Raw genomic sequence first — 25,429 nt, 5'->3', positions numbered from 1 at the left:
ACTGAAAGCTGTGCTAGTGGGGCAAAATCTATATTCATAGTGAAAGCTTGCTCACCCAAAAGAAAATAGCCTAGATGTGAAGTGAAATCCAGGCAGGAGAAAAAGGCTTAGCATCATAGATTCTGCGAAGGTTAATCTATTCGGGCTTCCAGCATTCATCTTGATTCCTTGATAGGCAAGGACGTCTCTACAAATAACCTATATTAAAGTGAGTCTTTATTTGCAGTAGCTCTTGAGCTTTTGGTTACACAAGGCACCTGAGAGCACAGTGTGAACGATTCTACTTTTCACAGATACAGTTAAGTGAATGGGTGAACTGAAGAGTCTGGAAAGGGTGAAAGAATATTGAAGGGATATCACATTGGAGTGATGCTCACAGCATAGGTATAAAAACCTGGTTGTTTTCTAGTCAATCAGTGCCAGTATTCACTGTAGAGCAGAATGAGCTACCATGCTCGAGGGCTTTTCAGACTCTTTTGGAGCCTGAATCTGCCTGGAGCTTTGTAAACCACAGTGACTGTGTGTGGTCTGTGAGTGCCATCCTGTGAGGTTCTGGGCTGGCTTCAGTATCCTGTTATATGGCTTTCCTCTTCCTTTGCTGTGTAGATGAAGTGTCTGTTATCTGTGTGCTGAAGATGCCCTGAGCAGGATAGATCTGCAAAAAGCAAATTTCTGTCTCGTTTGTGGTGAACTGTGTTTTACAACTGCTGTTGCTAATGCAGATGCTGCTGCTGCTACTCCTCCCCACCCTGCAGCCCCTGCAAAAGTACAGAGCGTGGAGGACTTTGTTCCTGACGACAGCCTGGATCACAGCTTTTTAGAAGACTCAGCCCCACAGAAGGATAAGGGGAAACCACAGACAAAGCACCATGTTGATAGTGAAAGGTAAGGGAAGGAGGATGGAAGGAAGGTGAGACGGGAGCATACCATGATGCACAGTCTGATGCTCAGGCCTTGCCAACCTATTGCAACTGTTCAGAAAGTGACTGCAGAGCAATTCGTTCGCTCCTACTTTTCTGTCTTCTGCTGACTCCTCCTTAATGATACACACTGCTATTGGGAATCCAAGGAAGGGCAGTAGAAGCTCATTACCACCTTCTTGGTTTTGCTGTCTTCTTTTTGTGCTCAGTGTTAAACTCTTAACACTGGTTTGCTTTGTGCCAGGAAGATGTTTCCCTTCTAACCCAGTGTGATGAAACATTAGTGGTACTCTCCTTCTAGGATGCAATGCACTTTGCAGTATTATTGTGTTTTGCCTTTTGAATACCGTGCCACTGCCCAAAGAACAGGCATGTTCCTGCATGGCCTGTACAGCCATCTTAAAAATGTAACTGCTGGGAGCCCTCCATGGTTTAGTTGGAAGGAAGGTTGGAGATGATTGTACTCTTTTGGAAATATCTTCGCATGCTTGTCTGCAGATTCTAGAAAATGTTAGAGGGAGACTTCCTTTTCCTCTGTCTATTTCTACTGTCCTTTCCAGCATTCTCAGAATGGCAGAGAGATGAGCTTATGTTCTTTTTTTTTTTTTTTTTTCCTCTGGACTTTGATGTTTTTTTTATCCAAAAAAAAAAAAAGATTGTGGTATATTGAGCTGCTCACACAAGAGGATGTGCAGCAAGGCTGTCTGAAAGCATGCTGTCATTTGAGAGGTGACCTAAGTGTACTCACAGGCTTTGCATCCATCTGGTTGGAATAGTCCACACTGATTGTTTCTTGTCATCACCACTGGATTAACCAGGAGAGTAATTAAACACTGATACAGCTTGTCTGTGAACGTCATGGATTCTGCATCTTTTGACAGCTTTGTCATGATTCAGTGTTCTCTACTTTAACCATGACAACTTAAAATCAATGTTGTATGCAAGGCTCAATGCCTGCCTAATGCAGGTCAGCCTGAATCATCATCCCTTGTGGCAGCAGAATACGTGGATGGTTTTTATTACCAAAAAAAAAAAAAAAAGAAAGAAAGAAAGAAAAAGGAAGGAAAGGAAAGGAAGAAAAAGGTAGTAGTTGCTAGAAGTGTGCTGGCCTACAAAGTCTTGCTCGTGGCTGTGGACAAGCTGGATTATTCTTCTGTATTTAACAGAGATGCCAGGAGATCCAACTTTCCTGGGGTTTGCTGGGGCATGGAGCGCCCTTAGAGCTCTTCAGCTGCTGCTCTTGCTGTGGGAAGGACACTGGATCTTTAGCACAGTTCTACCAAACAACTGTTGTTGAAGCAAATCGGTGTTAAACTGTATAAAAAGCCAAACATCCCAAAGTGATGCCATGCGTCTTGTCTGTAGAGTTGCTGCATTCTTGGCTGCAGTGATGCCCTTCTGTGCTTTGTCCCCAGTCTTGGTGGCCTTCCAGTGTGCACAACTGATGGGGGCAAAAAAGAAACACCTTTGGGCTTTCCCAGGGTACAGAGATGGCAGTTGTTCACAGCTTTGTCTTCTGATGACAGCAATAATTATGTACAGCTGGAGCAATGCTGTTTCACTGAGAGAAGACCTTGCAGCACATCCTTGAGAATTCAGGTGCTTGTTACCTCTCTGCAGCTTGGCATCTGTTGTCTTGTTCTGGTTTCTTGTGTAGCTCACACTATTTTCTCAATTCTATGGCAGTTTTACCTCCATTTCTTGCCAAAAAGGGCCTGCTGCTATGAACCAGACGTGCTGAGATTTGGAGATGTAGTGTGTTGTTCTGTTCATCACCTGCAATAACTGATTTCCTTAAGGATGCCTACTACAGCCCTGTGGTGCCCAGGAGCAGTGTAAGGGTTCTGTTAGCCCCATCCCTAATAATCAGCCTCTACTCCAGCATGTGGACATTACTGTCATTGCAAAAAATTTACTGCTGCAGAAATTTATTTCTGACCTGAAGAATAGGACAGTCCTGTGGTGCCACTCAGACATTATGGAGATTATATTTGTTTTAAAAAGCAGAAAAATGGGAAGCTGCTTACCCCTTACATCAGTGCACAATGTGTTTCCTATATGAAGCAGAGGTAGTTACTTCCTGGAAGCAGGATGCTGTGTAACCAGACTGCATCTTGAACTCAGCGCCGTTTGCTTCCATTTGAAAGAATTTGGTTTTCTTTTCTGAACTTCAGAAAGAGACTGTAAAGTTTGATATCACGGGTTTTAGTAACTGGATTTTTTCTTCCTGTGATGTCGTGCAAACATCTCCCATCCCATTTTCCATAACATCTCACTGAACAGAGGAACAACAGTTGACATGAGGAGTACAGGCAGAAAAAAAATGTTTGTTTCTGAAGCATGCCAACCACAAGGAAAGAGCTTGTGCTTGTGGGACAAAGCACTTCTTGCCCAAAGACAAACAGCTGCTGAGACTTTCAACCCTTACTGACATCTCTTGGTGTTGCAGCACAGATCCATGGAGATTAATGAAGTTCTACCCTTTGTTTCATGGTGTATTACGGTTCTGCAGCCTGCAGCAGAGAACTCCCCAGACCAGTTTCCTTACCGGTTGAATAGGAAGACAGTTCATTTATTCCAGTTTGCTGTTTCAGACCTCTCACTGTGCTGCTCTTTAGCCTGGTGCCCAGGGGCAGTGTGCATGTGTCCATGCCAGAGCAGCCAGCCTGGCTCCAGACTCCCCTGGTCCCTGCTGCTGGCTCAGGCTGCCTGCCTCCATGGATGGGCTGCAGGTGTCTATTTGGAAGTGGGCTTATGGTGAAGTTTACAGGATTCTTGTTGAGTTTTCTGCATGTCACTAGACATCCATCATAAACATTGGTTAGATTTCCACATCCTTCTATCTGAAGGGCTTCTAACTGGTTCTTTGCTTTATCATCTGTGTTATTTATGTAGTGATCTGCAGCTATGCTAGACAAAGTAAGAGACCCTGAGGGCATCATTTGGTGCACGTTAAAAGGCTCCCATCTCCTAGAATATAGCCATGCAGGCTCATCTTGTGGCTTGTGATTCCTTCAGCTTAGCTGCTTTATTAGAGTTTGGGATTTTCCTCTTTCCCTAGCCCCAAAAAGTGATGTGGCAAGAGGATTCTGCTGGCTCCTGGTGGGGCTGGCTCTCCCCTGGCTGTTTGGCAGGACTGGTGGGATAATGTCAAGCCAGGTCTGAGAGTGTATGCTCAGACTGCAGCAGGATTTGTTCCACCCTCAGAAGCTGTTCCATGCACGTGACAGAGAGCTACTCTGAGGAAACCCCACTGTGCTCTTTGGTCAGTAACCCATGAGCACAGTCATTTCTGGTGGGTACCTGTGCCTGCACTCATGTTGGCTCAACAGTAACGCAGGCTTGGCAGCTTGTCAAGTGTTGGCAAGAGTGTTGCAGTGTGCTTGTTGCTGCGTGCTCTGAATTCCTTCCTGCTGGAATTTCAGGACCATGAGCTGATACTAATTTTGCATCGTCAGAGCTTGTTTATACTGCAACAGTGATTTTCCTGCTGTATATTGACTTCTTTGCTTTGCTTTTAAACTGTCATTCAGCAATTTGAGTGGAAGTTAGAGAGGGAAGTGGTGCATTCACTGCAAAGAGAGCTGACCCACTGTGTGTGTGTGTGTGTGTCTGTGTTACACACGTGGATGTTCTCTTTAGACTGGGAATGCCTTAGAGGCTGTAAATCTAATGTGGTGTGTGGTGGAAGGACAGTGGCATTAGCAGCACTCTAAAGAGTTCCTATGCTTAGCAGAGCAGTAAGATGGTGAAGAAATGCAGTGTCAGGATAATATGCTGCCTTTTTTTTTTTTTTTTTTAGGATGCAACTCCATTTTCTTTTCAGCACAATTCAGGAGGAAGCACATAACTCAGAAATCCCTCACTTGTAATTCCTCCAGCCAGTGTGGCACTTGGAGGTTGCTTTGGGCCACAGTTCTCCTTTGTGTGGGTCAGGCAGTTCTGGCTCAGTGTGAGAGCGGCAGTGTTCGTGATGAAGGGGCTCTTGAGCAGCCTGCTCCTGCTGAGCTGGGAGCTGAGCTCTGAGTCCTGAGAGCAGCGGAGTCTTTCAGGATTCCGGGTGGAAAGCAGCATGGAACAGATGTTACTCCTGCTACAACCCAGACAGGCATTAATTGTAGAAGCTCTTAATGTGCTATGCCAGTCCCAGTAAGCGTAGTGTCCTTTGTGACACAAATGCTCCACTGTCTGTTGGCAAATATGTTAGTTCCTTAACTTGTAAAGCACTAACTAGCCATAAGAAGAGCCACCGTGAGTTGTACAGTCAGCTGCACCAGGTTAGTGCCTCAGCATTTCCACTGCACACTCCTGTGCAGGCTGTCTGCAGGGAACACTGCTTCCTTCCAGATTAAGGATTGTAGATTTTGTTGGTTTCTTTTATGCCTCTCAGATCTAATCTGTTCCAAGCTGTAGGCCTTTTTTTTTTTTTTTTTTTCTCTGCCTAAGAACGAGTGCTGTTTGTACAGTCTGTATTGATTTGTTAAAGGATGTGGGTATGATACATGGCAGGTTACCAGGAAGCAACCAAGTGTCTGTTGCAGAGAAAGAAAATAGAATCAGGGAAGGTAACTCAAAGGTTCATGAGACCATGAAAAATGTCGGTATCCCTGACATGAGCAAATCCATCAGAAAGTATTAAAAATGTCGAGTCCTGCAGAAATGCAGACAAGAATCCTTCAGCTGGTAATTTCAGCTGTGAAGCTCTCTATCTAAAGATCACTGTGAAGGCATAACTGTATTACATTCAGGGATCCTGGCAGACTCTTAGCTGTGTCCTTAGGTTAATTCAATTTGGGGAATGCTAAAGGATAGTTATGGTGCCTGAGTATCTGCCTGCTTCAGGGAGCACCAGAGAAACAGAAATAATTCTAAGACACTAATAGCAGCAAATGAATCCCCACAGAAGTGGCAGTATATGATCAAGCTTAATTACAGGATGAGGAGATCAAGGCAGACAGTTCCCACTCTGTAATTGTCTCATCCTTGCGTGTTGGACCAGAGATGTTGTAGTTGAGGCCCTGCTGAGGTCATGGGCTGCTCTGCAGCAGTGAGACCAACGGTGTGGCTGCCCTGCAGAGGGGGAAGATGAGCCTGACTTTAGCCCTAAATGCCTGGCAAGTGGCACTCTGCTTCCAAGGGGAGGCATGTTTGTCCTAGAATGTCCTGAGGGTGTTGTCTACTTTGCAGTGATGGAGAGACAGCTGGGGGGAACCCCATGGTGGCGGGTTTCCAAGACGACCTTGACCTGGATGACAAAATCCCCAGCAGAGCTGTGCTGGCAACAGAGCGGGTGCCCAGCAAGAACATCACCCTGTCCAGTGAGGAGGAGGAGGAGGAAGAGGCTAAGGACTCTAGGGTCACACTCACACCTGATGAAAGCATTGACACGGAACGTGAAATAAAAAGGTATGAGGCACAGCCTGAAGTATGGGATTGTGCTGGGAAACTGAGTCTCTTCTCACTCCTCCACTTCTGCATGGCTCAGGGAAAACCTGCTGTCTCTCTGAGCCCATTCCTTCTGCTGTAAGTTGGAGCTGCATTTGCTTGAGCTGGAACTGCTTTATGCAGTATTTTCTGGGGGGGTATTGGTACTTCTAGCAGTCTTTACGATTCAGCTGCACCACTCCTCAGTAGCTTCTGAGTACCGTGCTTCTGTGGTTGCTGGTACATTTATGTTTGCACAAGAGACTCTAACAGCTGCTGAAGGGTCTGTGTGATGAGGACAGAGGAGTCAGGTCTTCAAAGTCATTCTCCACACCCCGTGCTGGAGAAGAGTGAATTGAATCATGTTCTCTACATACCATATCCTGTGGGTAGTGTGGTTGGATTTGGCCAACTGATGTGGGCATCTATGCACCAGCATCCCTGGGGATGCAAGAACTTTCAGCCTTGGACTTACTGCTAGAAATACTGAGTGGTTTCTGTTTGAACACACACACATTTCCCCAGGATGAGCTGTGTCTCCAACATCTCCTGTTGAGATGCACATTGAAGCCCTTGAGGCAAGTTCAGCTATTAATCGGTCGCTGTGCTCTGTTTCACAGAAGCAGAATGGGGATGTGCACAGGCTCTGACAACAACTTTTTTTTTTTTTCTTTCCAGGTCTTCCAGAAATTCTGTGAAACCACAAAGTGAAGCAGTTCTGACCAAAGCAACTGACCCGAAGCCTCCCGACAGTTTACCTCCACATTCTGGGTCTGAAAGAAGCATCAGCAGCAAGCTCAGTGCTGGTCTGCCAGCTGCTGCTGCCACGCCGGCCGTTCAGGCCCCAAAGACCACTTCCCAAAGCAAAGGACATGCTCTTAAACAGAAAGTGGTCAAAGATGAAAAGCCTGAGGAGTCTGACAGTGATCAAGAGGGACCAATAGCTACTCAAATGCTTTCATTTGTTATGGATGATCCGGACTTCGAAAGTGAGGAATCTGACAGCCAGAGGAAGAAAATGGTAAATAGCGTGCATGAATCGCTGTGCACTGCTGCAGAGCTGAGCTTGAAATGTTGAGGCACCTCTGTGAGCAGGGCTTTCATCTGCTCTCCTGGTCTCTCAGCAGCAGTCACAGTAAGTCAGGTGCTAAGCAACCTGAAGAGGCTGATTTAAGCACAAGCCCACTAACACTGTGATTGTTGAAGCCATGTGGCAGCAAGGTTTGTGCTTGCAGACTTCAATGTGCTGTTTATTCTTAGTAAATTTGGAGTATTCAGTCCAGCAGTGTGGAAGGCATGAAATACAAAGCTGATAGATCATTTCACCCAAAGTTTAATATGTAGAGGCACGTGCATACAAGAGAGAGAGCATGCAAGTGATCTTGCAGTCAGTCCAGCAATCAAAAGGCCATAACAGGTTTGCATGGCAATTTCTTACTGAAGCAGGAAAATCTATCTGAGAAAGACTGTCTATAGCTGGGCTAGCTATAATATATCTGTGAGGTTCAGGATGTGGGCAGCTGCCCGGTGCAGGCTGCAAGGGTTGACCCAAACACAAGGTGCAGCAGAGTCCCTTCTGGACCTGTCATGTGTTAAAGATGTAGAAAACACAAGCATCTTCTCTGGGCTCATAAGAACTTGCTGCTCTGCATCTTAGGTATCCCGGATTTCAGGGATCCACACTGGTAGCCAGCAGGATAATCTCTGAAGAAACTGCAGATCATTATTTGTGATGAACAGTTGCTTTTCAGCTGTACTCCCAGTGTCTAGGTCAGCTATTGTTCAGGAGTGTTTTATATGTTTGCCTCATTCCAGAAACCTGCAGGAGCATGGTTGTCCCAGTTTCTCTGACCTTGGCTGCATGTCATGCTGTTGTTTATTAAGTAGTTTTCCATTCATTTAGCATTTCAGTACCTGCTTTTCCTGGCACCTGAATATAAAAGCGATGGTATTTGGGGAGAGTTTATTTCTTGTAACTGCGATGGTAAATGATGACGAGAAATGAGGTTTGTGAGGGAATCAGCTGATGCAGCGGTGTCAGGGAAATGCCCAACCACTTATGAGTGTTTTTCAAGTATGAGGTTTACTGGTCAGGTAAAGCAGTAAAACACCACCATTTGCAAGAAGGAGACGGATATTGCTTAAATCAGCAGCAGAGCGAGGTCTGCGTGGTCAGAATGGAGGGTGTAAAGAAAAAGAGGTTAACAAATTCTGACGAGGATCAGTTGCCACGCAGAGAAGATTATTAAACTTCATCTCCATTCCCATTGTGCAGAGAGACGGGATTTTTGGGGGATAGCCAGTCTCTGCAGCATCCTGTTTTTAGCCCACATTAAAGGGGAAAATTTGCACTGGGAGCACATTCCCTTTTGAGTTGATGAAGGGATTTATTCTGCAAACGCAGGCTGCTTTCGTGGCCCTGCTGCACGTTGCCTCTGCTGTGCTGGACCTCAGAGCTGTGCAGAAGAGGTTTTGTCTGTCGGATATGGAAGCGTTTTCAGCTTGTTAGATTTGATTTTCCCCAAAACAGGGGTGCATCTCCAGGGCAATTAAAGGCTGTTGAGCTAAAGCAGCTGAAAGTCTCATTTTATCCCTTTACATCAGGAATTTGATTTTGGTACTGTGGATGTTGAGTCATCCAAGTGTGATTTCCAGGACCAATGCTATTTCAACTTTTTACCATAGTGAGAAATACAGAGAGCTTATAGGATCATGGTCATTGATTTCCAGCTAACAGCAGCTCAGTTCAGCTGCCGTTTCCTTCTTTCTTCCCCACCTGCTGCCAGCTAACATTTCCCTACACTGGTTGTCTATAGATTTTGGTTGAACGTTTTGCCTTTCTTTCTCTAGGATGAATTCCCTGTCCGGGAAGATCTCTCTGAAATATCTGATGATGATACCTCATTGGCAAAGCCACCGCAGCCTGTGAAATCAACAGTCCACTCCTTTAAAATGAAAAATGATTCAGACCTCTTTGGTTTGGGTTTGGAAGAAACCGGTCCCAAGGAGAGCAGCGAAGAAGGTAAAGGTCACACTGTTTCCCCTCTTGCTGATCTCATTTGTTAAGTACCAGTTTTTTTCCAAAGTAGTTCCGGGGTGTAAGCAAACCCATCTGTACTAAATGAAACACCCTGTAATTTCACGCAGTGCCCTGTGCGAGTCTTTAATGTGATCTAACACAGCATAAAGAACTGAAGTTTTTCCCCTTGGAGGCTGGGGGAACTTGGCTCATCTGTGCCATCAGCCATATATTATTTCTGTCCCATCTGGAAGCGGGCTCACATCTTTCACCAGCTGCTTCTGTCAGGCTTCCTGCTTAGGTTTACATGCCTGGGAGCTCTGAGGCTCAGCACTGCAGTGTCCACTCCCTCAACAGTTTAGCTCAATGTGAGCAAAATGCTGGGACATACCTTGCCAGTTTGTTCTACTTTTGGGAAACGTGGGGTGAGGTTCTTGTTCTAACCTGAGCATTCCTTTCCCCCTCCCCACCACCCACTGAGGGAAACAAATCTTAGGTGTGCAAGTAATTTCTGCTGTCTTGGCGTTTCTACAAAGCATCTCCTTATAGATCTGCCTCTGATGTCACCCAGAAAGATGGAAAGTAAGAACCTTTCTAAGGGGAGAAAAAGCTGTAAGCAGTACAAGTGAGATTTATCTTTGAATGGTTACTCTACCAGTGTAAGGAAGGTCATGATGGCTTGATTGCCTCGGCACTTTCTGCTGCTGAGCAGCACAACTTGCAGTACATACAAGTCTATCTGCAGAGGCCCAGGTTGATAATTAAACATCCATCGAGCACTCTTAATAATCCAACATGTGTTCCTCCTATCTCCTCTTTCTGGGATAGATATAAAAACATATCAATAATCAGTTGGTTGGAGTTTAAACAGCAGTTTGAGTGTGTGGGTATCAAATACTACAGTGTGAAATATGGTGAGTTGTGAAGCATCCCTTGTAACAGCCAAACTCTACCATTCAAGGAGTCTTTGTGCAAACTCATTGGAAGTTCAGCAATCACAGCAGCAGCTGAGCTGTCAGCCACAGCCACCTGGGACAAACATTTTGACAGCGATGGACTCTGGGGCTCATTCAGGGCAGTGAAAATAGCTGCTGCTGTAGAGCAGGGCTGCAGCATGGGTGCTTTGGCTCGCGGTGACGTAGTTTCCACATGCAGCTTTAACTGCAGTGAGTGCTGGCTTGCCAGGGTGCTCTCATCTTCCAACATGGTATCTTGAGTGGTCCTTCTGTTACTAACTGGACCAAAAGAAACACAACTATGCCTGTGGGATTTCTATCTGCCTTCAAGTGTTTAGCAGTCAGAGGCAAATTGTTCCAGTAGTTCTTCCTTGGTTCTGGAATTAATAGCCTGGTGCCCTGTTCAAGTCTTTGGACCAGTTTGTAGAGCTGATATCTGTCTTTTCTTTGATGGCTGTTGTACAGCGAACACCCAGGTCAGTTTTCATAACACAAATAATACAGACAATGTAATACTTACAATTAAACTGGATATATATATATAGTTAAATGAGAGCCTTTTGTTCAGTGGGTGGTGAGGCCCAGCACTGCTCCCAGAGCTGTGGCTGCCCATCCCTGAAGGTGCCCCAGGCCATGGATGGGCCCTGGGCAGCCTGAGCTGGGGGGCAGCCAGCCCATGGCAGAGATGGGACTGGGGGCTGTGAGGACCCTTCAACCCAACTGTGCTGTGATTCTATGAATACCTTTGCATGTGGCTTCAGGACAGTGCGTTTTGTTCTGAGGAATAGAGGCAGGGCAGAATTGCATGGGTTGCTGTTTAAACAGTGTTTCTTCTGTTTGTTTGTTTGAACAGATAAACATGCTTCTAAGGAGAAAAAGAAGAAAAAGAAGAAAAGCAAAGAGGTACTGTATAATTCATCAGAGCTGATCTGCTGTATTATCTGGCAGCCAGGGAGCACAGTGGCTGTCCACAGTGTGTTCTGTGCTCCTGGTGGACTGCCTTCCATTCTGGCTTCCTGCAGCCAGAGCTGTGCTCCTCAAGGTCTGCAGATCATTAACCATTTTTCAGTCTAAAAGCAAACTTTAAGAACAACTGAATTTTGAAAATGTCTGAGTTTGTGAAGTGTAGGATTAAACACAGCAGTGCATGTCTTCTGAGTGGAATCTGATGATAGCAACATGGCTTTTTCCAGGCAGAGGGAGGTCTCAGACAGAGCTAATCTCAGAGACAGCAAGAGCAGTCTGTAGGAGTCATCATCTTTGACATTTCTTCTTGTCCGGTACAGTGGTATTATTGGGCACAAACTGCCTGACAGACCATTGCTGTGTGGAAACCAGATGGTCTTTCCTCTCTTCTGTCCAAACTCGCAGGGGGGTCTTCTGGAATTAGTGCCCAGCCAGCCTCAGTGGGACATGCCTCTCCCTCCGTAAGGTTCCCATCAGAGCCAGGTTTCAGGGCGATCTGTGCTGGGTTACTGGCATGCTCAGAGGATTTATTAATGAGCATTTTCTCATTCTTCAGGAAGAGGAGAAGTCTGTGAAAAAGAAGAGCAAACACAAGAAGAGCAAAGAGAAAGAGGAGAGCAAAGAGGAAAAAGACAAAAAGAAAAAGAAGAAGAGGAGCAAGGAGAAGAACAATGAGATAGATGAACTGGAGGCTTTTCTTGGAGGAGGAGGAGCCAGCATGAGCAAGCCACGAGGAGGTGGGGACTACGAGGAGCTGTAGGCTGCCCACATTTACACGCAGCGGACTTCTGTTGTGGCTGTCTTCATCTTTCTGTACAAGTCACACCAGGATGGGTGCAGATGTGTAAAGCTTTTCGCCATATATTCACTCAAAATGGAGCTGGCAGAACAAAAGCTTTACATCTGCATTGCTGTTCTGGTGGATTCGTTACACAGAGAAAATCCAGCTGAGATGTGTGTGAGTAAGGGGAAGGTTCAGAGCATGGTTATCAGGCCCGTTTCCAGGCTGTGATTTCCAGAGATGCCCCTTCGGGTTGCTGGCAGGGTGTAGGAGGTGAAGAGGACCTCTTCCAGCTCCACCCCTGCTATATGCCACTCCTGCACACCTGAAGCTCCTGTCTTGTTAAGAGGAGTACAACAAACCATGCTGCATGAATGCATCGTGCTCGCCTGTCTCAAGTCTTTAACTTTTTATCCTTCCTATTTTTTAATGAGAAAGGTGTATTGGCCATTGCTCCAGTCAGCAGTTGATGCTTTAAATCGAGCAGATCGTGTTATGGTACAGCAGCTGCAGGACCAGAGTGAAAGAGAGTGCGTGTGATTTTGGAGTCCTTTGAAAGGGACCTTTCTGCACAGCAGCTTAATTAGCACTCACTGGTGCTGCTGTTGGAATTCATGAAACCCCATTGATTTCCGTGGCCCCAGTGTCTCAGACACTAGATGTAAGCTGCTATGCAGTTTGGGAAAACAATGCAAAGTGCAAAGCAAACCTGAAAAAGAAAGAGGAAAAAATCAGTGCTTTTCTGCATTTCCCACCCTCGAATTTGCATACAGTAGAATCCCCTCCTTTCGGTACCTCTCAGGGACATGACTCTCATGAAATGAAGATACCAGAGCTTCAGGACTGTCTACAGAGCAGCATTAGCATGGCAAGGCATTTGCTTCTCAGGCAATTTACAGTCACGCTTTAAAGCACCGGCTGCCTCTCTGCACCGAGGGACAGCAGCTGTAGCTCTGACAGCCTTTCCCAGTCCACCCAGTCGATATTGCAGAGCCCCCCAGTGTGCTGCCCTTCCCTGCCCCAAGCAGAGAGCTTCCTCCTACCTACCCCATGAGTTGGGGAAGCCGTTAGATTTTTTGCTTTGAACATGGACCCATGGATTAGTGCCTCCTCAGTAGCATGGGTTGCAGCTGGGTGGGCTCTGCAGGGCAGCCCTTCGCACTTCTGCATCTCAGCAAGCTGCCCCTGTGTTTGATGGAGCTTGTCAGTTCTCCACATCCCCTTCTCTTTTGGTTCTGCTGTCCCTTCTGCAGCTCCCTGCACGTGCTGTGCATTACATTGCCCCATTGCACCTGGGTTGATTTGAGGTTTGGTTTTGTTCTTCCTCTCCCATTTTTGTTGTAAACTGTCAACCGTGATATCCAAGTGGGAATTTTCTACTGCATCCTCATAAGGCAAGGCGTTCTTTTGATTCCTTGTCCACTTCAGAGCTTAGATTAGCAGGCAATTAGTGGCTCTATTTTTTTCCCCCCAGCCCTCAAAATGCTCTTGTAACTGTTTCTTACAACAAGAACTGGGTTTTTCTGCATGAGGAGCATATTGTTCAGGTCTGTTTTGCTTTAGCACTTGCTAATTCTCTGAGCATTACTGCATTTCTTGTGACAATGTAGGGAAATTGCATGGGACAGTTCAACCTTTGCACGTGTGGGGAGGAATGTTGGCAGGGATGCAACCATTCTGTGGCCTCACCTGGGAGAAGGCAGGCGGGTATCGGAGCTTCAGCTGCCTGCATTCCTGAAAGCGCTTCTGTTCTGTAAAGATTTTGGGTCATGTTCCATTCTGCATCGAAGAATCTGGCACAATCCATTCTGACTATAAAGCTCTGTTGTACAACTGCCTCTGTACATCATCTCTGCTGCTCGTGTGTCTGCCTGGGCTCGTGAGCGGTGTGTCCCTCCAGGATGTTTCACAGGACAGTTCTGGTGCATTGTCAGACGTGGAGGAAACGGGCTTAAAAAAATGAAAAAAATCACTAAAAAAGGAAACGGGATTAAAAAATCATTGAGAAAAAGTTGAACTGAAAAACCACGAGCTTTTCCCCCAAAATGGAGATCTGTCCTGAGGGAGCTGCTGTTGCACACAGCGTTAGGGGGAAGGCAGTGCTGCTCAGCTCCGCCTCCTGTGAGTGCAGCTCGGGGGGCAGCAGAAGGCAGTGCAGGCGCTGCGTTCCTCTTGGCACCGGTTTCTCTCTCACCTGGGCCAGATTTGACAGCCAGCAGGAGCCTCTCTGCTCCCTGCAGCTCAGGCTCATTGTCAGCACAGGGAGCTGAGACAACACCGAGCAAAGATGAGTCACTGTGTTCTAAAATCCTCTTTTAGAAGAGAAGCAGAGGCGGGAGCTCTCTTAAGAGCCCAGGGAGGGGATGTGGCATGTCTTGGCTTTGGGAGCAAGGCCGGAGCCATCCCTCCCCCTGATGTGGGTGAAGTGGGAAAGTGGAAGGGAACAGGAGCAAAAAGGCACTTTTTAGACTTCCACTTCTCCCTTTTTCAAGAAATGCTGAACTGGTTGGGTTACAGTGTGAGGTGTAATCCAGTTCTGGCACTCATGAGTGAAGGGAGAAAGAAATAGGCCTTGTCTGAGTTGGTCTTACCCTACCCAGCCTTTGGAATAAGCTAAATATAAGAAGTGTGTGTACGTGCCTGTCACTGCAGGGAAGCTTCTGCAGGATCACATGATGAATATAGTTCCTCTGAGCATCTCTAGAGGGACCAGTAGATTTGCTTTGGAGTTTGTATTAAAAAAAAAAAAGAGAGAGAGACCTTGAGGCTGAAGAGCTGTGCTTGCAGTTCAGTGCTGGCTGGAGCTGCGTGTCTTAGAGTGTCTCATTTGGTACTGAGAGGAGGGAGAAGTGCAAATCCATCACTGCCTCTGTGGCCAGCTTCCCAAGCACGGGATCAGCTGGTATAGCTGCTGTGCTGAGGTGTGGGTGGGAGCTGCGTGCCCCGCGTTTATTTTGGGGAGCATTCGTTGCCACCCTCCTCCCTGGGGTGGGAAGGCACAGCAGGACGGTCGGCAGCTCCCGTTGCTGTTGGCAGTCCCTGTGTGTGATTTGATGCCGCTGTTGTGATGGGACCAAAGTGAAGTTGTACTCTGAGAGCAGGCAGATGTGTGTCAGTCTGCCCTGTGTGCCGGCACCACCGCAGCCAGTGCTGCCTGCAGCCCACAGCTCAGCTGCAGCTGCGTGGCCTCGAGTGCGACTGCTCCCTGTGCATAACCCAACCTGCGGTCCTGGGCAAAGCCAGCGTGCCTGCATGGTCCTTCTGATGACCCGAGTCTTAGCACAAGTGGCCAGCCCTGCTTGCCAGAGCTCTCGCTGGTGTTCATCTGTTGGTGGCTGTCACAGAACTCATCCCTGCAGGAGAACCAAGCTGCTTAGTGCTGCTGCTGAGCTGAAGGACTGGCTCATTACCTGACCTGTGCCTTGCTCCATCTCCTTGCCAAAATACCAGGTAGAAAAATAGCACAGGACAGACGGACAGGTCCTGGCAGTTTCCATGCCTGCAGACCAGCTCTGCTACCAGCATCCTTGCAGGAAACTGTACTTCTGCCTCCGGGCTGAGGAGCTGTCTGATAATTGCTGTCCACATTTATTCTTGGCCAATTTATGCTCATTTGTTCCTTTGCCAGCACTGCTGTCTGGGTGCTGCTGCCCCAGCCCTGCATGGCAGTGCTATGCGTGCCATCCTTGCCGTGCTTTCAGCCAGCCTTGCCACCGCTTCTGCTTTGAGTTCATCTTTCTGAGGCTGTGCCAGTCCAGATGAGGCTGTGCCAGGGCTCGTACTTAATGCTTCCAATGTAACACATCTCCTGCAGCATCCTGGGGTGGTGCTGCCCTTGTTCACAGCTGTACCTTGCTGCAGGCTCACAGATGGCACTTCATCATTCCCCAAGAGTTAGGAAAAGGGCCAATTGTGAGGAGTGCAGTGCTGCTGCACTTTGGGGCACTGCATTTCACTCTTTATCTTGTTCTTGTAAGATTTTCCCCTGACTTGCCAAGGCCTGGGATGGGAATTTGCTTCCTTCCCCCCAGCAGTGAGTGTGAAATGGTCATTGAAGCTGGGGTGCTGCCTGCAGTGGGGCTCTGTTCCTCGCCAGCCCCTGCTGCTCACCCAACCTTCTGTGCTGCCCCCGAGCCCACCAGTGCGCGGTTTGGGGAAATCCCGCAGTAGGATGGGCTTAGGGACCGGTTGCTGTAACCTAGCAACAGCCTCCATCGCGGTATAATGTAATTAATCCAGAGTTGGCTCGGTCTGCTGCTTAAAGACACCGGGACACGTGGCTGAGCCTTTTTAACTTGCGGTTTTGCCTCCAAAGCCGTCCTCCCGCACCGCAGGCTGCAGATGTGTGCCGGGCACAGTCAGCGCCCCGAGATGCGCTCAGCCTTTCCCAGGGCGGCGGCTGAGCACAGAGCTCAGACCCAGCGCTGCACCCACAGCCGCACCTCTGCCCAGGGAGCGCTGCGGGGCCGCTGGCTGACGCCCGGGTTGCAGCGGCGTGGGGGAGGCCAGGACAGCGCTCCGGGTTCAGCCGGGAGCCGGTATCTGTGCGCACGTGTGCCCGAATCGCGGCTCCCGGAGCATCCCGGGGTGATGCGGTTGGCTCGGAGAGACCTGCGGAGAAACACGGGCCGTGAAAGGTGCAGAGGAGCAGCAGGAGCAGAACGCAGTCCCAGAGCGACGGTTTTCTCTTTGGTCCCGCTCCGCAGAGCACCCGGCAGCGGTGCTGAGCCGGCAGCGCCACGGGCTCGGGCATCGGGGAACGGATGTGCTGAAATAAAGGCAGCGGTGCGGGGATGAGCCCGGCGGGGCCGCAGCACAAATCCCGCCGCACCGCCGGGAGCTCCGCACGAAGCTGACCCGAGAGCTTCTGCAGCGTGAGGCGGCCGTGCCCCCTGACCAACCCCGCTGGAGCCGTTGTGCCCCGCGTCCCCGTTCCGTCACCCCGCGGCAGATCGCGGTGACAGCGGCTGCGGCCCCGGGCCGCGCTCACGGCTCTGCCGCTCTCCATCGCCGCCCCCGCCCCGAGCGCTGCCCGCACCCGTCCCGCGGCCGTGCGGTGCCGCTCTCGCTGCCACGGGCAGTACCGAACCCTCGGGGACGGTTCGCGCCGCCTCTTCCCGGGGGTGCGACGGCAGCCCTTGGGGGTGGCTCGGCCCCAAACCCGCGTGACGCGTGCCGGGTTTCGTCCCTCTGCGGCGGCCGCAGGGCGCTTCCCCGGCGCCAGGACGGGTCCCGCATCGTTTGAGCGACTTCCGCGGATTTCGCTTCGCTTCGCTTCGTGCCCGGCTCCCAGCCGCGCTGCCCGGAGCTCTGCCTCCCGCCCCGTGCCCGTGCTGAGCCCGTGCGAGCGCCGCCCCGAGCAATGCGATGAGCCGCGTCGGGACTCGGCGCTGGCGCGGGGCCGGCAGCAGACGGGGAGCAGATGGAGCAGCGCGGCGGGGTCGGGGGCGGCCGAAACGAGCGCTGCGTCCCGCAGGGAGGAAAATGGAAGCGCCGGGGTGGGGGCCGAGCACCGGGCACTCCGGGGGCTGCCCGCGGCGAGATGGGGCTGTGCGGTCCCCGCCCGCACTGCGCTCCCGGGGCTCAGCGCCAGCAGCTCTGCGCGGCAGCCCGGGGACACGGAGTCGCTGCGTCCGCGTCGTCACGGCGCGTCCCGGGGGGCGGGGGAGAACCGGTGGGGGCCGGGCTGGAGCCGAACGGAGCCGAACCGGGGCCGGGCGGGGAGCGGGGGGCGGTGCCGGGGGTGGTGGCCCGGTCCGGCCCGGCCCGGCCCCGGCTGGTAACTCCGCCTGCTGTATTTATGAGAAAACAAGCGGCGGCAGAGCCGGGTGGCCGCGGTGGAGCGCCGTGCCGTGCCGCGCCGCGCCGCACCGTATCGGGCGGAGCCGGGCCGAGCCATGGGCACCGGGGCGGCAGCGGGCCCAGTCTAGCGCGGCGGCGGCGGGGATGCAGCGGGAGGTCCGCCGGGGCGGCGGGCGCGGAGCAGGTAAGGGGAGAATGGGGCAGGTTGTCGGGGCCTTCTGCACCCCCGGGACCCTGGCAGAGCATCCCCCCGCGGCCCCCCCGGGCCATTCCTACCAATCCCATCGCATCTCTTCCCATCGCATCCCCGCTATGCTTCCTCCATTCCGCACATCTCCATCCCTTCCCCCCATGGCCCAGCGCCCTGCCCTCCTCATCCCATCGTATCTCCGGCGCCCTCTCAGGCCATCCCCATCTCATCCCATCCCCATCTTCATCCTCATCTCATCTCATCTCATCCCCATCCCATCACATCCCCGTGCCTCCATCACCACGCCGCAGTGCCATCTGTCCCCGCGCCTGGCTCAGCATCCGGCGCGGCCCAGCGGGCCCAGTGTCACCCGGTGCCGGTGCGCAGTGCGGGGCCACCGCCCCGGGACCGGCAGCTCCGCTTTCCCCGGCCGCGTCCCCTCGCCCCGCCGGGCACAGCATTCCGGGCGGGTAATGGGAGCTGCGGGGGTGACAGCGGGCCTGGCGATGCCACCCGGCACTGTGCCCCGCTGCACCAGGCTGCCTCATCTGTGTCCACCTGCGGGTGCCTCTCGGGGCGGGGAGCTCCAAGCACCGGCCCTAAAGAGGAGAACGGGCCGGGGCACATAGGGAGGGGGCATCAGCGCAACCGAGGGGTCCTTGCACGGAGCACCCAGGCCCGGGCTGCAAGTGCAGCGGGCACAGTGCACCGTCCATGCGTGCAGCACGCCTTGCACAGTGCAGGGGGCACACACACGCAGCATGCCCGAGGCCACAGGGCCGTGCAGTGGCAGCCAGCTCAGTGCAGTGCAGTGGCAGCATGATTGTGCTGTGAGTGCGGTGCTGCAGCAGCAGCCTGCTCGGTGCGGTGCGTGTAGGCAGCGTGCTGGCGGTACAGGCGGGGGCTGTGCTGGCAGCACACCCTAAGCAGCACGCCCAGGGTGTTCTGTGTGATGGGCACAGGGGGTGCAGCAATGCCCATGGGCTGGCAGCGTGCTTGAGGCGGCGTGCAGCTGAGCCAGGTGGGCTGAAGGGCAGTGCTCAGTGCTGAGCCCACCGTGGGCACGGGACAGGCTGGGGGCAGAGCTGGTTGGGGGCAGCGGCACTGCACAGCCCTCGTGCCGCCTGCCTGTGCCACGTGCAGGGAGCGACCCAATTCTCCGAGCCTCTCCACGGCCCCTCCTGCAGCCCGGGGTCTCTGCTGGCTCCAAATGCCCTCATGCTGCTCCCTGCACGCTGCTGGGAAGGCATTGCTGGGTCCCTCGGTGCTGTGTGAGGTCACAGCTGTTGGGCAGAGTGCTGCTGGCACACGCAGGGCAGAGGTGTCCCTGAGCAGAAGAGGTGTGGGCGGCTGTGACAAACCACAGGGGCCCTCCCCGGGATAGGGTGCAGTGGGATGCAGGTGGTGGGTTTGCTGTGCCCCCAGAGGGTGCCACGGGACTCACACAGACCCCATGCAGAGACCATCTGCAGCCCCGAAATGCTGCCAGCTGATGGCGGCATCCTCCGGGGGATACAGGAGGAACCCAGCGGGGCTGGGGGCAGAACGGGGCTGCTGGCACCTACCAGCAGGAGGCAGGAGAGCGGGTGGGGGCAAAATCTTCTCCCTGCAGAGGGGACGTGGTGCTGGGGACCAGTGGGCAGTGGGAGTGTGGCAGTGCACCTGCCCGCCCCGAGGCACACAGACGCAGTCCCCACCCACACTTCGCTGTCCCCAGGGCTCAGGCCACTCCTGGGGGCCCTGCCGAGTTCTGCCTGAGCGCCCAGATGGGGCTGCTGTGTCACACTGATGTCCATCCCACCATGGACAGCCACAGCGGGACTGTCCCTGCCGTGCCCCAGATGAGCAGTAGATGCCCATGTGGGTGCTCCCCGTGCACTGCTGCAGAGCCCCCCGGCCCCCTGCCGTGCAGCCTCTCCATGCACCCACGCCATCCTCACAGAGGAGGAATAATTTGGGGAAACCATGGCAACCCAGGGATGCACCACAATGTCCCCAGATCCCCCCAGCAGCGCGACCTTGCACAGCTCAGTGGGTGGTGTGGTGTCCCTGTGATGCCGAGCCCACATCCCTGGAGCTCTCTGTGCCCCGTGGCCCCGGCAGCCACCTGCTTTCATGGCCAGGACCTTCACACACCTCTTTTATTTTGCAGCGCTGGGATGGAGCCGCTGCGATGCCCTCGGCCAGCTCAGCCCACCTGCCCCATCCCTGCTGCTGCTGGACCAGGTAGGACCCTGGCCAATGAGCCACGGTTCCCTGCCTGTGAGGAGCCCGATGCCGTGGGGATGGGCTGCCCCGTGCTGCTGCTGGCATCGCTGTGCAGGGGTGCTGCCCTCCTGTGCCCCAGGTGCTCCCAAAGGGACCTCCTGACCCTTTCCAGACTGGCACCAAGCACTCCCTGGCCTCCAGGCTTCCCATTCCCTTGGGCAGAGATCCCTGCTGCTTCCCACTGACTTCCTACCTTCACCCCCTCCCCAACACCTATGTCCACCCCCAGCCCCCAGCTTCAGGACAAGACAGGACTTTATCCAGATGGGAAATGAAGGCTACAAGACCCCCTGCCACATCCATGCATAGTCAACACTACACCTTGCCAAATAAAGTCTGTTCCTTTTCTCCCTGAAATGCATTCCCTGTGGTCCTCTGCTTCTGTTTAAAACAAAATGCATTCTGACTCCCTTTGCAATGCACCTTTTTGTCTCCTGCAGCAGCCTGCACAGCCCCATGCTCCCAGGTCCCCCAGCCAGGTGGTCCATATGCTGAGTGTTAGGGCTGGGCAGCTGCACCCACAAGCAGACTGGGCTGTGTGCGCTCAGTGCTGGCTGCAGACAGCAGCTGTTCCCCCCATGCTCTTTCATTGAAGATGACTGCAGAACCCACCAGTGCCTGGCTGAGCCACCCTGCCTTCTCTCCTGCTCACCTTGGCATGCCAGCAGCACACAGAGTGTCCCCTTGCCACACAACTATCCCACAGGCAGCCAGGGGCTCTGATCCCTGCACTGGAAGTGTCATCCTCTGTGCCCGCTGTGTGCCTGTCCCCTCGCTGACCCCCATCCCTCTCCTTCAGCCAATGGCCCCACCAGGGAGACCCATCCTGGTGCAGGGCAGCACAGGATTTGGGAGAGGACAAAGCTGGATGGTGCTGAGTGAGCACAGCCTCTCTGGAGCTGCGTCACCCAAGCCACGGGTGGTGAGGAAGTACATGAGGAGCTGCTGCTGGCTTCTGGGTGGGGGCATGGCCATAGCAACCCTGCTGCCCCCTGTGCCAGTCTTCATGAGCCCCGGGGAGTGCTGTGGCTGCGAGCAGCCAAAACTGCTGCCACTTCAGGGCACTCATGGGCTGTGGGTGTGTGGAGCTTTCCTGCCCACTGCACGGGGTGCCCACAGTACCCATCTTCAAGTGATGCTCACAGTGCACTACCAAAAACATCCCCACCCGCTACAGAAACTCCCTTGCCGAGTCCCCCGAGCCCTGCTCTGAGCTGCTGATACTGCAGGAGAGTCTCTGTGTCCCCGGCCCGTCCTCAGCAGCTCGGCGTGGTGGTCAGTGGCCTGCCCTTGGTGAGCAGGCACCGCAGGTGCCACGGCATTTGTGTGCCCTCCGGACAGCGAACCTCTCTGAACAGCGTTTCGATGCTTCTCCCCAGCAGGAGCAGTGCGCTAACAGCAGCGGCAGGGCTGAGACACCCCCAGTCTCCCTGCTCTGAAGAGGTGGCCGAGCCCCCCTGAGCCGAGGGTGTGGGGCGTGCTCCCACACCGCCGTGGCCCCGAGCTCCTCGCCGGGATTTAGGGACCTTTCTGTTCTCTTGCAGGGCCAGCCGCCTTCCCCTGAGGGCATCTGAAGGAAGCTGGCGACAGAAGCGTCACTTTTAAGATGACACGAACGGACCCACCTGACATCCTGGTGTCTACGGTGTACCAAGACATAAAGGTGGCCTCCGCAGCCCCTGGGGATTCCATTGTCCGCCAGCCCCCAGCGCGATGTGACGCCTCCATGTCCTCCTCTCTGCCCCGCGACCCGCAGCCCTTCAACAAACGCCACTGCCGGAGCTTCGACTTCCTCGAGTCGCTGGACGAGCCGCTGGGCGCTCCTCCGGCCATGGAGCGGCCGTGCCCGCAGCCCGGCAACCCCGAGCCCACCCCAGGGCCGCCAGGCCGGCGCGTGCCCCCCAAGCCGGACCCGTACGGCGGCAGGGCCCCGCCACCGGCCAGGGACGCTCCGCGGGGCGAGCCGAAGCGGCGGGCCCGCTCCAAGAGCGCGCCGCGGATGAAGCCCTCCTTCACACCGGTGCCCATCGCCGTCTCGGCGTCGCCACCCCCGGCCCGGCGCGGACGCGAAGCGCTGCGGGTGGAGCGGGGGCCGCCGCGTGCCGAGCCGTCGCCGCGCCGCGAGAGCCACGTGCCGCTGCGCGCGCTGGCCAACGAGGTGCATCCCATCAAGCTGCAGCCGCAGCGCAGCAGCGTCAGCCGCATCTCCCCGCTCTGCGTGGGCAGCAACTGCTTTGAGGAGGGGCCGGGCGCCAAGGCGGGCGCCAGCCCCCACGTCAAGTGCCGTGTGGACATCAAACCGGACGAGGCGGTGCTGGTGCACACCGCGCGCAGCATGCGGGCCGCGCAGAGCCGGCCGGAGCCGCCGCAATGGCCCCGCGCCCCTGGGGCCGCCCGCAGCCTGGCAGTACCGGGGAGCAGGCAGGTGTCCGTGTCCCGCACGCCCACCCCCAGCGACTCCTACAGCGGGGACCTCCCGCTCCTGCCCTATCCCGGTGAGTACTTCGAGGCGGATCCGCGGGCGCTGGCGTACCAGACGGTGCCGGTGCCGGCCTCGCGGGAATGCAGGGAGTACCCCGAGAGGGGCTGCATGACCTTCTCGGCGGCCGGCGTCCCCACCAAGTTCTTCTATGCGGAGGAGCCGGTGCGGTGCCCCAGCCCCGCCGTGCCGCTGCGGAGCGCGGGCTACGCCAGCTACCCCTACCCCGTGCGCCACGGACCCCCGCAGCACTTCTACGTGGAGGACCCGGCCAGGGCGGGCGTGCACACTGTGCCACCGCGGACGTTGTACGTGGAGGAGGCGCGGGGCTTCCCCGTGCAGGAGGCGCCCGCCCATGCCTTCTACAGAGAGGAGCCCCGCTTCTACACCCCGCGCAGCACCCCTGTCAAGGCCCTGTACGCGGAGGATGCCCGGACATACCCAGCACTTGGCTCCTCAGCCCGGGTCTTCTACGCTGAGGACTACGGGAAGTACCGTGAGCGGGAGGTGCTCTCACGAACGTGCCCCCCTCCCCGCAGCACCCAGCCCTTGCACTTCAGCGACTGGTACTGCCCCGAGCGGAGCGCGCTGCCCTACCAGAGCTTGCAGGTGTCACGCTTCGCCCCGCAGCCGGCCGGGCGCGAGGCCATGCTCTCCTCCTGGCACGCCAGCTACAGCACAAACCCGCCGCGGCTGGGCCGGGACAGCCAGCACTACTCCAAATCCTGGGATAACATCCTGGCACCCGCGGCACGCAGGGAGGAGGCCCTGCAGCGCGGCCGCAGCTACGAGAACCTGCTCGTCCAGGAGCAGCACCGTGCCTTATCCCCTGACGAGCGCCGGCAGCCAGTGGTGATCAACCTGTCGAGCTCACCCAAGCGCTACGCCGCCCTGTCCCTGTCGGAGAGCTCCATCCTCGAGCGGGTGCACAGCGACAGCGGCCGTGGCCCCCTGGGCCGTTCCTGGTACGTCACGCCGGAGATCACCATCACTGACAACGATATCCGCGCCAATGGGATGGGCCGCAGTGAGCGGCGCTCGGCCAGCTGGGACGTGCTGGATGCAGGACGGGAGCAGACGCCCTATGCTGCGCCCTACGCCCCACAGCCCGTCCCCAAGGAGAGTGGCTCAGCGCGACAGCGCAGCCTGGAGCAGCTGGATGAGCTCATCACCGATCTCGTCATCGACTACAAGCCGACACCGGGCCACCGTGCAGGGGACAGAGACAGTTTGGCTGAGCAGCTCAAGAAGCTCCTGAGCAGCAGTGCCCCGGGACCATCTCGGCGGGGTGAGGGGAGGAAGGTTCCCCCCAGCGTGCCTGAAAGTTTCCGGCCCACGAAGGAGCAGCCGGGTCCCAGCTCTTTTGGCGGCGCCCCGCGCCCACAGCCGTCCCCACCAGCCAGTAGCACCTTTGAGAAGCCTCTGGAGAACTGCTCACCTGACCTGAGCGCGGAGGAGGATGACATGATGATGTGCTCCAACGCCAAATGCCGGCGGACGGAGACCATGTTCAATGCCTGCCTCTACTTCAAGTCGTGCCACAGCTGCTACACATATTACTGTTCCCGGCACTGCCGCCGCGAGGACTGGGACACGCACAAGGAGAGCTGTGTTTACGGCCGCGTGGGCAGCGTCTGCCGCCACGTGCTGCAGTTCTGCCGGGAGAATGCTGAGGTGCACAAGGCCTTCTCACGCATCGCCAAGGTGGGTTACCTGTCCCGTGGCCGCGGTGTGCTCTTCCTGGGCTTCCCCAACTCGGGCTCGGCTGAGAACTTCCTGCAGTTCGGGCTGGAGAGCCTGCTGATGTCCCCCACCTACCTGTCCCTGCGGGAGCTGGAGAGCTACTCGGACAACCTGGGGGAGTACGCCCGGGAGCTGCGGGAGACCGGCAACCAGTATGACCCCGACGAATGTTTCCTCTTGAATGTAACCGTGGCCGTGGCTCAAAAAGTGCCGGAGAGGCCGTCTCCAAAGGTGCAGGTGCCGACGGTCAGGAAATACGCCAAGGTGGCCTTAGCCTCCTCCAGCCCTGAGAAGAAGATCCCAAAGAAGGAGCGGGATATGGAGACATTGATCCTGACACCGCCACCCGGCACGGCGGACATCGACAAGGAGGGTGAGGAGGGCCGCAAGGCACGGGAGGTTTGCTTCATCAACATCCAGCGGGAGCTGCGCATCCGCGGTGTCTTCCTGCGGCATGAGTTCCCAGCCGTCTACGAGCAGCTCTGCGATTTTGTGGAGAGTAACAAGCGCTTCACCCCCACCACTATTTACCCCATCGACAAAAGGACAGGCAAACAGTTCATGTGCATGATCATGGCCGCCTCTGAGCCCCGCACACTGGACTGGGTGGCCAGCCCCAACCTCCTGGATGACATCATGTGAACGTGGCATTCGGACCCCAGCGGCTGCGCGGTCCCTCTGTAGATAGGCGTTTTCCCGGCAGGGCGGTGGGACGGGCGCCCTCTGCTCCCCGGGAAGGAGGCCGGGGGGGTGGGGGGGGTTACCGGAGCCGCCGGGTGCCGGGGCGCGGTGCCAGTAGCATCCCGCGGGTCTCCACGTGCCGCACCGCAGCACCCCGCCCACACTCGGGGCCCGGCGCGGCGCATCCCCGGCCGGCACCC

At 54.6% G+C, this 25,429-nt stretch overlaps 2 protein-coding genes and 1 long non-coding RNA gene across 6 annotated transcripts in view; 2 read left to right on the top strand and 1 right to left on the bottom strand.

Annotated features, from left to right (window-relative positions):
- Positions 1-13,901, top strand: part of RABL6 (RAB, member RAS oncogene family like 6) — a 52,697-nt gene extending 38,796 nt beyond the window's left edge. For all 4 annotated transcript variants that reach the window (XM_010720684.4, XM_085239288.1, XM_085239287.1 and 1 more), the window contains 6 exons: positions 723-885; positions 6,108-6,326; positions 7,023-7,365; positions 9,195-9,366; positions 11,173-11,222; positions 11,842-13,901. In XM_010720684.4, coding sequence (XP_010718986.2) covers positions 723-885; positions 6,108-6,326; positions 7,023-7,365; positions 9,195-9,366; positions 11,173-11,222; positions 11,842-12,045 — 1,151 coding nt within the window. In that variant the 3' untranslated portion in view covers positions 12,046-13,901. The remainder of the gene's footprint in view (positions 1-722; positions 886-6,107; positions 6,327-7,022; positions 7,366-9,194; positions 9,367-11,172; positions 11,223-11,841) is intronic.
- Positions 1,507-24,459, bottom strand: LOC146543107 (uncharacterized). The gene is made up of 2 exons (XR_014887279.1): positions 24,244-24,459; positions 1,507-16,834 (listed from the first exon to the last, which is right to left on the bottom strand). It is a non-coding gene; the product is annotated as an uncharacterized LOC146543107 (long non-coding RNA).
- Positions 16,829-25,190, top strand: AJM1 (apical junction component 1 homolog). The gene is made up of 3 exons (XM_085239286.1): positions 16,829-18,052; positions 20,211-20,284; positions 21,871-25,190. Exon 3 carries the CDS (start codon positions 21,933-21,935, stop codon positions 25,188-25,190), a length of 3,258 nt encoding a protein of 1,085 aa, XP_085095412.1. The 5' UTR covers positions 16,829-18,052; positions 20,211-20,284; positions 21,871-21,932.
- Positions 25,191-25,429: the final 239 nt, after the last annotated feature.

The sequence above is a fragment of the Meleagris gallopavo genome, chromosome 19 (assembly GCF_905368555.1).
Source record: "Meleagris gallopavo chromosome 19, MGAL_WU_HG_1.1, whole genome shotgun sequence".
NCBI classification, from domain to species: Eukaryota; Metazoa; Chordata; class Aves; order Galliformes; family Phasianidae; genus Meleagris; species Meleagris gallopavo.
Note: the sequence above shows the minus strand (reverse complement) of the source record. Positions and strands in the feature narration are given on the sequence as shown.